The sequence below is a fragment of the Macaca thibetana genome, chromosome 2 (genome assembly GCF_024542745.1).
Source record: "Macaca thibetana thibetana isolate TM-01 chromosome 2, ASM2454274v1, whole genome shotgun sequence".
Lineage (NCBI taxonomy): Eukaryota > Metazoa > Chordata > Mammalia > Primates > Cercopithecidae > Macaca > Macaca thibetana.
In genome coordinates, this window is record NC_065579.1 from 182301859 (window position 1) to 182315140 (window position 13282).

General features: G+C 39.4%; 1 protein-coding gene across 2 annotated transcripts in view; it reads right to left on the reverse strand.

Annotated features, from left to right (window-relative positions):
- Positions 1 to 352: 352 nt before the first annotated feature.
- Positions 353 to 13282, reverse strand: part of HTR1F (5-hydroxytryptamine receptor 1F) — a 198629-nt gene continuing 185699 nt past the window's right edge. The window contains exons 3-4 of one of the 2 annotated variants that reach the window (XM_050779000.1): positions 3748 to 3853; positions 353 to 2325 (exon numbers count right to left, since the gene is read on the reverse strand). In XM_050779000.1, the coding sequence (XP_050634957.1) occupies positions 1183 to 2283 (1101 nt within the window). In that variant the 5' untranslated portion in view covers positions 2284 to 2325; positions 3748 to 3853 and the 3' untranslated portion in view covers positions 353 to 1182. The remainder of the gene's footprint in view (positions 2326 to 3747; positions 3854 to 13282) is intronic. The other variant, XM_050778999.1, reaches the window with a different exon arrangement.

Consider the following 13282-nt stretch of genomic DNA (forward strand, 5'->3'; position numbering starts at 1 on the left):
TATGGGAGAAAAACTTATGGAATTGCTTTGGCTCACTGAAGTAGTAGAGTGACTAATTATAAAAACATATATAAGTGTGTACATGTATTAATTAGTGCAATATGAGTCTTTTTGCCTGTTCATTTCTATCAGTTGGAAAAGTAGAAATATTTTAAAGTCAAGGGAAAGTTCTAAAAATTTCCATTACCTTCTGTCTAATAAAGGGGAAATAATGTTTAAATCAAAAGTACAGAAATACTGAAGTGCAAAGTACCACAGACAATTTAGTTAGTAACTGAGCTTATTAACATTAACAGAAATGAAATACATTTTATACTTTTAAAAAGATGTTAAGAGTATAATAACTGTGGTGAGTAATCTATGATATTTAGTGCCTTAAATTTGATTCCTAAGTAAACAAGGAGCAATTATAACAACGTCACCCATGCCCCTTTGTTGAGTTATTGTTACTAAGGTAAGGCTTTGATTTCAAATGCTGATAATATATGGATATGGTAATATTATTCTAGAAGTTTATTTAAACAAACATAGTAAATATGCACAAGTTCAGTATCAAATTATTTTGCTGTACCTAACCCACTTTATGATTACTCTTTACTACCTAAACACAAGGACAATTTCAAGCTCTGACTTTTTTACATTTTCTCCAGTCACACTAAGTAAGAGTTGCCTCCTTCCCCCTCCCTTTTGCTCAGGGTGAGATGGAGAAGGGACAAGAATGGAGATAGGTGAAATGTGTGCTTTGTGATGAATTATATTTTCTTCTACAAAATAATAGAATTATATTATAAAACAATAGGACTAGATAGAAATTATGGAGGGAGGTATGTTGTTAATTGAAAACTCCTCTATAATTATTGTGAGACATAAACATGGAAAATCACTGTCATTAATATTGTGTATATATGTGTTTTTTTTTCCAGTCAACTTTTTAGGAACATTGCATAGGCAAAATATTGTTTATAACCTACATAAATTATTTTCTAATTTTGAGTCCCCTAGAATAATGGTGATCAATAAATTTTATATTCACATTGCTATTAAAATATAAATTATAGCCTTATCATTTTAGCAGTATTCAGGTATTTCCCTCTAAAAGCTTAAGTGCTTTATTATTCAGCATTCATCTAGTTACTCCTCCCCTCAAAAACCCCCATCCTTCAATAATAAACATTTTTAAAACTAGCATCGACATCGCACAAGTTTTTGGAATGCTTTCTTGAAGTCTTCATTAAAGATGGTGTAAATCAGTGGATTTATAAGCGAATTGAGATATCCAAGCCATGTCAAAAAATTGGACATTTCTTCAGAAATTTTACATTTTTCACAAACATTAACAACTAATTCTTTTACAAAAAAAGGAAGCCAACATATTACAAATGCACCCAAGATTAATCCCAGGGTAGTGGCTGCTTTCCGTTCTCTTGTACCTGAGATCTTTTGCCTTCTCCAAGATTTCTCATGCTTGAATTCAGACCTGAGACTCCTCACTGTGCTATGAATTTTATCAAAGTCTGTTGATGGGTCAGTTAAAGACTTTTCTGGTGCATACGGTGTGGAAACTGATTTAGTGCTTTTCTCACCACTCTCCAAAAGGACTTGGCCATTCACCTCCTCCTTTGAAATCCTACTTGCTTGTCTCTTGTGGTATAATGTCTTTGCTGCTCGATATATTTTGTAGTAAAGGATCAAAATCAATGCCAGTGGGATGTAGAAAGCTCCAAATGTTGAGTAAATGGTGGAAACAATGTGGTCATGCTTGATGATGCATTCATCATCTCTGCTAGTTCCTTGGTGCCTCCAGAATAGAGGAGGCATAGAGATAAAAACAGATATAATCCAAACTACTGTAATCATAATGCCAGCATGCTTCGGAGTCCTTTTCCTGGCATACTCAACAGCATCTGTGATTGCTCGATACCGATCCAAAGCTATAGCTGAGAGATGCAAGATGGAGCACGTGCAGCAGGTAATGTCAACACTCAGCCAGATGTCACAGACCACTTGCCCCATAATCCAGCTCTCTCTCACAATGTACACAATGCTGAAGGGCATCACCAGGACAGCCACAAGAAAATCTGTGACTGCAAGAGAGCAAATTAGATAATTGGCTGGATGGTGCAGCTTCCGGGTCACAATAATTGCAGCAATCACAAGGGAGTTGATAGTGGTTGTCATCAGTGCCAGCCCAGAGAGAGTGAGGGACACCAGAATTTTGGACGGCATTCTGTTTAACAGTTCCTCTGACGTCAAGTTTTGATCCGATGAATTTAAGAAATCCATTTTCTTTGTTTTAAAAGATTAGTGTTGCTGAAAAATGGATACCTGTAACAAGGGAAGAGAAAAAACAGTTCAGAGAAGGCTTCAAGAACTTTTCCTTTCGGAATAATTTTTAAAAAGTGTATGTTATGTTTTCCCAGAATATTCTATATATGAAAAAAATGAAGTTCAGATGGGAGGTTTTAGTTTTCCTTTTTATTTAATTTAAGAAATTCAATGAGAACATTAAAAAAAAAAATCCCAGTAAATTCCAAAACATTCTTAAAATATAGGTTAAATACAATAATTTTTAATGGATACACTAGTTTGTTACTCAGTGAAATCTCTGGCATTATAGAATTGGTTTTTAAAACTGTATTAACTCTTGCTATGTTTTTCTCTTTGTCCATGTCAGAAAAAGTTTAACAGTGTGGCAGGCCCGGTCTCACTAACACAGGCCTCCATAACATCTGTCTCAGTACTACTGACTGAGTAGTTAAGTTAAATATTCAAAGCTGATAGAGTCAGTGCCCTTATTCAAAGACTGGAATATAACAAAGAGCCCACCAAGAGTTTTGCCTAGGCTTTTCCTAGGCTTGAAGCATGACAAAATAACAAAGGAATTCTTAACAGGATCCATTTAGGACTAACAAGTTTTATTGGGGGTCTGAAGAAACTCCAGAAACGAGTTTACTGGGGTCTAAAGGAACTCCCCAAGCCTTTATGATTTAGCAGGAGACAAGAAAACGGTCATCACCCCAGCACCTTAGACCCATTTAGATTAAGTAAACTTACTGAGGCTCCAGAAGAAGGCCTTCAGGACTCAGGCCTCAGCTATAAATGAAAAGAAGTTAATCTTCTTTGTGTTTAGATGAATGCACACTTACACGCAGACATAGCTTAGAAGGCGTTTAAGATCTGGAAAACGTTGTGATTTCCAGTTCTTTTCGCTGTAACCGGTTACAGAAATGAAAACTCTCTTCCTCCCCAGTTTATCTGCATCTCGTTACTGGGCTGTGAAAATAGCAGCCCGACCCTCGGTTTGGTGCGGGAACAAAAGCACGTGCCATTTGTGCACTGTATGATGTAATATGAGAAAATATTATATTAAAAACAGTGTTCAAAATAATAAACAATTTTGTACTTAATTGAAAGTTACATAGAGAACATTATCATTAGGCTTGTGGAGACTAAAGAAACTTTTAATATATTTTATGTCAAGCTAAGGAGATTATATAAAGAGAAATAGCAAAAAAAAAATTAGTATATCCTTAGGATTCCATGATCATTGTATGAAATTAGGAAACTGTCAGAGTGCTTACTTGTCTTTATGGATATAAGTAGTTAATTTGGTTTAAAAAGATAAAATAAGATTAGTTGGAGTCAAATAATTATACAACACTACCCATTATAATAATGACTACTATGACCAAACAACTCAGTTACCAAAGAAACTTGCTAGTAAGGACAGCTCCTAATGGCACTCACCCTGAAATAGAAATTCTTCTTCTGTATAAGTCACCATTGTAATGTCCGGGTTACCTTGCTTCTGAAAAAGGACTCTCCATTCATGGCTTATAAGTTTTGCTTTAGTCTGTGATATTAATTACAAGTCAATTAAGAACATTTGGACTATAATAAAATAGGATTAATATCTTTGATAAATAGCATATTATTTTTTATCAATCCTCTTCTCTTTAATAACTTTTTAGCAGTTACCTATATTTTAGGAAAGGACAATATGGAGACCTGATATTTTATTCTTAGTTAGAGCTATTAGTATATTTGCATATTCCTTAAATTAACTTTAAAGTAGTTCTATTTTATTGGAACTGATAAAATAATACTTTAAAATACTTAATATTTTTATATCAAGTACTTCATAAGAATATGAGTAATCATACATATAATGTGGTTAGGTATATTATAAAACACCTTGAACCGGGCCTGGTAGCTCATTCCTGTAATACCTGTACTTTGGGAGGCTGAGGTGGGCAGATCACTTGAGGTCAGGAGTTCGAGACCATCCTGGCCAACATGGTGAAACCCCGTCTCCACTAAAAATACAAAAAAAAAAAAAAAATTAGTAGGGCGTGGTGGCACATGCCTGTAGTCCCAGCTACTTCGGAGGCTGAGGCAGAAAAATCACTTGAACTTGGGAAGTGGAGGTTGCAGTGAGCCAAGATCATGCCACTGCACTCCACTCTGGGCGACAAAGCGATACCCCATCTCAAACAAACAAACAAAAAAACAAAACAGAAAACCTTGAAATGCAGCATATTTTCTATTCTATTCTACTTTGGGTACCAGTACTAAATTTAATTTTTAGTAACTGTTTGGGTTAACAGTACTAAATTTAATTTTTATTTTCAGACATTCACTGAAGGCAAGTGCTGTTAAGCAAATTGAGTGGCAGAAGAAATTTGAATACCTGAAAAAGAGCGATTGTCTACTGGGTATTTGAGAAGTAGTTGTCTTTCTTTTTTTTTTTTATGTCAACATTTAGCCAGTTTTAAAGGGCAACTAAGACAACTCCTGGTAAAGAATGGAGGTTAAAGTCTTAGAAATTCTAAACCAGTAGTTCTTGAATTTGGAGTACCTCAGAATCACTTGGAGGGCTTGTTAAAGCAAATTGCTGTGTCTCACCCTCCGGAGTTGGTGACTCGGTAAGTCTGGTGAGCCTGGGGATCTAAAATCTACATTTCTAACAAGTTCCCGGATGATACTGATGCTGTCGGTCCAGGGAGTCAGGTTTCTGGGCATAATCAACAGGTTGTTTCTCATCGGTTTGTCTAATTTTTTTCAATGCTGCCACATCTGTGGGTTTCTCTCTCTTGATTTTTGTCCTCTGAATTTCATGCTATACAGTTTTTTCAGTGTCTCTCATTTTTACATTCTTATTTCTTGGAGTTTCCTAAATAAATTATCTTACACTGGCATGCATATATATATATATATACACACACATATATATATGTGTGTGTGTATATATATATATATGCATTTCCCTATTTTTATTGCTATCTTCATCCAGCTCTTGGACTTTATTTTCTGGGTCTTTTAACTCCCCTTCTCTCATATTATTTCTATTCTTTTCAGCCAATATGAAAGTTATGCTCTGACCATATTTCCTAAAATTAGTATTGGATCACAGGGCCTATGATGTAATGGTGTGCTTAGGCACCATCAGGACAGAAATTAAAATTCTTGATATGTGTTTTTAGTATCAGTGAACCTCACAGTCTTTAGCTATTTTCCCTGGAAACATTTATAGAAGGTCAGTGATTACATGTAAAATGCTTACTTCAAAGTCAACAGGATGTATTAGTAATGTGGCAAATTAATTTCTACTTTACTTCCAATATTTCCTCTATTCCCTTATCATAAAATTTGCACTAAATATTAAATTAAAAAAACTGAATATTTTCTTAATTGGTTAATTCCTTTGGAATGGTGTTTGTTTGTTTATCTATTTTGTTTATTTTATTTTATTTTTTTGAGACAGAGTCTCACTCTATACCCCAGGCTGGAGTGCAGTGGCATGATCTTGGTTCATTGCAACCTCTGTCTCCCAGGTTCAAGCAATTCTTGTGCCTCAGTCTCCCAAGTAGCTAGAATTACAGGCGCTTGCCACCACGCCAGGCTAATTTTTTGTATTTTCAGTAGAGACGGGATTTCACCATGTTGGCCAGGCTGGTTCAGAACTCCTGGCTTCAGGTGATCTGCCCACCACGGCCTCCCAAAGTGCTGGGATTACAGGTGTGAGCCACCATACTCGGCCTGCAATGGTGTTTATTTCATGCTATGGGAATTGATTTAAAAGTGCTGACAGTTTTCATAATATGAGCAAAAATAACTTTTCATTTTAATTTGCCTGATAAGAGCTCTTCAAGAGATGATTCCGAAATTACCTTTTGAATACAATTTTAAACAAGAGAAAGTGTCAGAAAGAGTTATGTGAGTTTCCAGAATAAAAATTAATTATGTAGCAAAATTGACAAGCTTAAAATTAGAAGGTGAATTAGTTGATAATTCAATGGATTTCCCTAAGCATCAAGTTGTAGCATTTAAATTAAGCTCAATAAAATGGTACCTAATGCCAAGAAAAAAAATAAACATTTGGGGTCATATTCTAGAATTATATGACAAAATTTATCTGTCATATAATTATATTGTAGCTTTCCAGAAATCTTGTTAATGTTAAATTTAGAACTGTAATTAATCTTCTGATAGTTGTATTTATAGACAACAAAGAAAATAGAAAAACAAAGGCAACCAATGACATTGGGTTTTATTTTTAGTTTTCTCCTATTTCTCTTGCTATTTACGATGATAAATGTAATAAACCATCTACCTTTATTAATTTAGACATGGCCTCTGACCAGGTTTTTTTATGTTCCTTTATATCTTAAGTTCCTACTGTGCATCCTTATGGTGCTAGTGACTACTTCTGGGTTACTGGACATAGAGTATGTTACATATATCCCTCCTACTCTTAGAACATAGACTGCATTCTATATTTGAATGTCTCCACTGGGAAAGAATCAAGATTAGTTTGTAAGTAGAGCCCTCAGTCTCATGTGTTATATACAGCCGCCTTGATAATAACAGAGAAAGAAGACTTCCCCAGGTTTTATTCAACATGAATATTTGCCAATTTGTTGATTTAGCTGCATGATGCATTTACTCCTCTGCTTACTCAGTTTTTAAAATCTAATGCTTATTTACATTCAGGTGTTTGTTTGATCTTGATATCCAATTATATTGTCCTCAAGATTAAATTACTAGCTCCTAGCCACACAGTTTAATTATTTTATATTGTAAATAGCCTGAGAGGGCTGTCATACACAAATAGTTTTTGTAATAACATTGTGAAGTAAAATTCAATTCTGTCGAGACCTCATGAATACCTACAAGTTGGCTGTTTTAATTAGAATAACAATAACATTCATCTTTCCTGAGTGTTTACTTCTGCATGCAATGTACTAAGTGCTTTCCATGCACTAACCCATTTAATCCTCATAGCTAACCTCTGAGGCAGGTACAATTATTGTCTTTCTTTTCATAGATAAGATAACTGAAGCACAGATGTTTAATAATCTCTACAATAACAACACAACAAATAATTGGTAGAAAAATCTATTCTTCTACCATCATTTTTCTCTCTGTCAGAGGTGTATTACTGAATAGTTGTATTTCAGTCATGAGGCTTATCAAGTAACTACTTCTTCTTTTCTTTTTTTTTTTTTTTTTGAGACAGAGTTTCCCTCTTGTTGCCCAGGCTGGAATACAATGGCGTGATCTCTGGCTCACCACAACCTCCGCCTCCCGGGTTCAAGTGATTCTTCAGCCTCAGTCTCCTGAGTAGATGGGATTACAGGCATGCACCACCACACCCAGCTCATTTTGTATTTTTAGTAGAGATGGGGTTTCTCCATGTTGGTCAGGGTGGTCTCGAACTCCCAACCTCAAGTGATCTGCCTGCCTTGGCCTCCCAAAGTGCTGGGATTACAGGTGTGAGGCACCATGCCCGGCCCTCAAGTAACTACTTTTTCTATAAAATAAAGATTATATAATAAAATGAGAAGGGTGTTCAAATGTAAGCAATTATCCAATAAAATTAATGTTTAAGGTAGCAACCAGGTCTACATGTGTTGATTGTAACAGTAGGAATGTATTCATAGCTCTTTCCATTTTTTTTACTGCCTTTTCAACTCTGAGACTTACCTTTTGCTCTTATATTTCTTTGCTTTCATTTATTACTTTAAGAACTTTTTTAGTGAGTGTTATTTTTGTGCTAAAAAATAAATCTGAGAGTTATAAAAATACCTCTTTTGGCCGGGTGTGGTGGTGCACACCTGTAATCCCAGCACTTTGGGAGGCTGAGGCAGGTGGATCACCTGAAGTCAGGAGTTCGTGACCAGCTTGACTAACATGGCGAAATCCCATCTCTTCTGAATACAAATAATTAGCTGGGTGTGGTGGCACATGCCTGTAATCTGAGCTACTTGGGAGGCTGAGAGAGGAGAATTGCTTGTACCTGGGAGGTAGAGGTTGTAGTGAGCCAAAATTGTGCCATTGCATTCCAGCCTGGGCAACAGAAGTAAAAGAGCAAAACTCTGTCTCAAAAACAAACAAACAAACAAACAAAAAACCTCTTTCCTACCACCACCAAGAAAAATCTACCCCTGGACAAAACAAAACAAAACAAAACAAAACAGCAAAACAAAACAACACTTTGTACTTGTCATTAAGAAGCTAGCTTTGGCAATGAAACCTCTTAACATATAGTTATAATACAATTATACAATGCAATAAAGGCATTATGGATATATATATAAAGTATCCTGGAAATACTGGTGAGGGAGAATTAATTAATCATACCATGATTAAACAGGGAAGGCCTTTGCAGGTAGAGGAAAAAGTGTGAGCAGAAGCAGAGGCATAAAAATGCAGGATGCATCAGGCATGTGAAATTAGCAGTCTGATGTGCTACCTACTTACTGCAAAGGCACTTTAGGGCTAGAGTTGGAGGTGAGAGATGAAAATTCACTGAGGAAGACAAAGAGGAGGCTTGCATGCCATGACAAGGACACTAGGTTTTATTTTGTAGGCAGTCAGAAGTCTTAGCAATGTTTAAGAAGGTAAGTGAAGGGATATCTGAGTTTTGGCAGAGTGGGGTGTGTAGGTGGCAAGGTACGGCTTGAAGAGAGTGGTGCTGCTGCTCCAGAGAAAGGCGTAAGCAAAAGATTAAAGAACGCTTTCGAGAATATAGCTGAAATTATAACCTTCAAAAGGTAACTGGAATAAAAATGGTCGATTTTTTTTACTCTTCCATTAGTGCTTGAAAATTAGGGTTTGTATTGCTAAGTAAAACATAATTCAATTTATTCAGGATTGGATCAAGAATTGGGCTGCAGACTGGGGTCCAAGGCCAAGGGAAAAGGTTGGTGGGTGTGCTGGATCAGTACTAGTTTCATAAAACAGCTGGCCAGAGAGGGCAACATGCTGAGAAAATAGGCCAGCATTGATGGTCCTGATGAGCTTCAGGAGCAGGTGTAAAGTGGGCTCAGGTAATGTGCAAGGATGAAAAAAAGATGAGATTGTAGTTAGATTCTGAGCCTGGGATTGTAGAGCTTTGAATTTAGGGAACGATTGCAGGGCTGGAGTATGAAAATGTGTAGGATTGCTGTGTAACTCTTCTGTACCAGTGAAGACCTGCTTACAGAGAGATGGGAAACCGCAAGGCTTTTACAGCACTTCAGTCCATGGAACCTTGCCTATATTTGCCATGTATATGTATACATTTTCTTTTCCCTATATTTTTAAAATCACTGCCTGCTGGATCTGGCCTCTAGGATCCTGACGTATACTTCTCAGATTTGTACACTTAACTTTTTGACTTTGAATACTCATCCCTTCCCACAATGTCTTGCTTTAACCGTCCATGTCCAACTTAGGGGTGTGCTTGTGTTTCCTAGATGTCTGACCTATTCCTTCTTAGTTTATGAAGAATCTTCCCTTTAGTTTGTCTATTGGCTCCAATGCCTTCCATCCATTTCATAAGCAAAATATATTCACCTGCTCCCTAAGCTCCCCCAAATCTCGTCTAATCATGGCACCAGTCTTGAAGTCCATGATCTCATGTATTGTATCAGGTGAAGAAACAGATGAGGCTCCACTTGAGGCTGCAATGCCACTTGACTCAGAGAGCTGTGAACTACACAGGCATTTTATCTGTTCTCCAATCCTTTATATGTAATGGTGAGTTGAGGGCAGGATAATTGCAATAGACACCTCCATTCAAAAAGATAAGGAAACGGGAAACACATAGTGGCCACTGACCTGAAATTCACCCAGACAAATATTATCAGAGTGCTCTCCTCTGAGGGTTAGAAATTCACCATCATTAATGTCCACTTCTGCTTCCTGATTTGGTTCTCTAATTCACTGCACTCCACGGCTCTTGAAACCCTCTCCAGGCTCTTGACTCTGCTCTTGAACAGATCCTGTCTGGTTTCTGGAAAGTAGTCTGGATTATAGCTAGATAGCCTTCTTAGCCTGCTTTCTTCCGACAGAAAGTCTTTTCATTTTGAGCTTTTTCCCTTTTAGTCCAAGTTAGTATAGTTTTCTTCAAAACTTTGTGTCTCTCTATGAATTGGATTGACAGTCACTACATGCCCCAAATGTCATATGCATAATTCTTTCCAAGACAGACTTTCTTCTTTTTCAGACGATTTCAGACTATTCTTAGACTATTAGGGCTGTGGGGCAACACCCTTAAGATTTTTAGAAGTCCCTTTCTCTAGCTTAGATATGTAGAAAATATCTGAGATATTTAAAAATATCTAGATATTTAAAAATGTTTAGAAAGAGCAGGGCGCAGTGGCTCATGCCTGTAATCCTAGTATTTTGGGAGGACAAGGTGGGTGGATCATTTGAGGTCAGGAATTTGAGGCCAGTCTGGTCAACAAGGTGAAACCCCAACTCTATTAAAAATGCAAAAATTAGCCAGGTGTGGTGGCAGGTGCCTGTAATACCAGCTACTCGGGAAGCTTGGACATGAGAACTGCTTGAGGTGGAGTTGCAGTGAGCTGAGATCTGCCACTGAACTCTAGCCTGGGTGACAGAGTGGGACATTAAAAAAAAAAAATTGGAAAGAAGAAAGCATTCTAATTTTAAATTGAATTTACATATACACACACTTCATTGCTCAGATGGATCTGGTTATTGTTTTCAAGAGACACCTGCTTGGTAGTCTGCTACACTTGAGAAAATAAATTGCAACAATGACAATCTTAGAGAAAATGACACCACATTCAATGAACACACTGAAACCAGCTACAGGAGTACCTGGTGTGGAAAAGAGAGCAAATACACGTGTACAGACTCAGTAGGTTGTACTATTTGCTTTGTTTGACTGTTGCTGAAACCTAAAGAGAAAAGAAGTTGAGTATGTGGGGTGGAACGTAAAGGACGGGTGGGGAGATATGGCAGAAGTGGAGTTGTGAAGGTAACAGAAACTGATGTTTATTCCTGAGATTATGACTTCGGCTAATTAAGAGACTATCAACTATTGTGAATAAAACGCACAATTGTGGCCAGGCATGGTGGTTCACGCCTGTAATCCTAGCACTTTGGCAGGCTGAGGTGGGCAGATTGCCTGAGCTCAGGAGTTCGAGACTAGCCTGGGCAACATGGTGAAACCCCATCTTTAGTAAAATAAAAAAAAAATTACCCAGGTATGGCAGTGTGTGGCTGTAGTCCCAGTTACTCAGGAGGCTGAGGCCAGTGACTTGCTTGAACCTGGGAGGTGGAGGTTGCAGTGAGCTGAGATTGTGCCACTGCACTCCAGTCTGGGCGACAGAGCAAGACTCTGTCTCCAAAACAAACAAACAAACAAACCCAAAACATAAAACAAACCCACAAGTGCTAGTGATGGCAGTAATGGCCCATCTGGAGAGGCTGCCGCAAACCTACCAGCTGTGGCAGGTGCGGTGCAGGCTGGGTTGTGCACTTCAGGGAGCTGGTGGGAGTTGGGAGCAGGTGAGAACCCTGCACCCTTCTGAGTTGGTAGGGTGGGAGCCCCATCCCCCAGGTGCAGCAGCAGCCCCCAGCTATAGCTGTGGACATGGACATTCCTATGCTCTCAGGGTCATGGGAACCCTCTGTGCCCCCGAAGGCTCAGAAGTGCCTACTCTCATTGCCTGATCTCTCCCTACTCCCAGTGCCCACTCTCATTTAGGAGCAGAGTTGAAGCCGAGCCAAGTGCTGTGTGTATGCTCGAAGCAGTGCTGACATGTCAGCCCCCTGCCACCTTGGCATCCTCTGGACTTTGGGCACTGACAAGCATGGGAGGGAGTCCAAGGGGGAACCGAGGGCAGCTCGGTGCAGGCCTGCAGATGCCTCTCAGCATGAACAGCCTGAGTGCCATGGATGATGTAACTGATGGTGGCAGGAGGCAGACAGGCTCCTGGGTGGAAAGGAGCAAGCCCCCAGTGAAACTCCACCTTCAAGTCAGGGATGGCCTGAAGCCTGGAGGCTGGGCTGCCTGTTCTGTAGCCAGGAGTGAAAACTTATGGTGCTTTTTCCATGGCTGCTCATGGACCAGTCAGAATGCACTTCCTCCCTTCTGAAGCCCATGAAAACCCTGGACTCAGCCAGACTTGGAAAGATGACAGGATGACCTGCCCATGGATAGGAGCTACCCACTCTGGGTCTCCTCTCCACTGAGGGCTGCACAGATGTTGGGATGACCTGCCTACAGGCAGAAGCTACCCACTCCAGGTCTCCTCTCTGCTGAGGGGTGGAGAGATGCCATCAGGACGACTGCCTGCAGATAGGAGCTACCCACTCTGGGTATCCTGAGAGCTGTAATATTGCTCAATAAAGCACTCCTTTGCCTTATTTCCTCTCCAGTTGTCCATGTACCTCATTCTTCCTTGAAGCAGAACAAGAATTTGGGACCCACTGAATGGTAGAACTGAAAAAGCTGTAACACAAACAGGGCTGAATCACACCCTGCTGCTTGCCACAGTGTGGGCAATGAGGAGAGAAGAGCTGTGGCCTTTCCAGGAGCCCAGACCTAAGAGCTCCCTGAACCAGGGCTGTGACACTCTCTTTGGGGCTCTGCAGTTCCTGGCATTTTCAAGCTTCCGGGTACCACTGTATTCTCCTCATCTAGATGTGGGTGCCCACAGCAGAGTCTGCTTGCAGAGCATCTGATTCAGCTGCAGGGTTGCACAGAAGTGGCACCTGGGGCTGCCTGCCCTGCCACAGCAGACAGCATGCCTGGCTGTGTGCAGTAGCTGGATCCCCTACTCACTTGCTTATGCACCCCTTGCTGCTCCACTCCATGCCTGGCTCACCCTTGGAAGGCATGGAGTCTTGGCTGACAGCCAAGCTGAGAGCAGCCTGCCAGGCTGAGTGGGCAGAACAAGCCCAGTGGGCCGAGTAAAATTCAGGCAAAGGTGCCACTGGCCACAGAAGCTTCTGGCTGGAAAAGTGACAACCTAAGGATCCT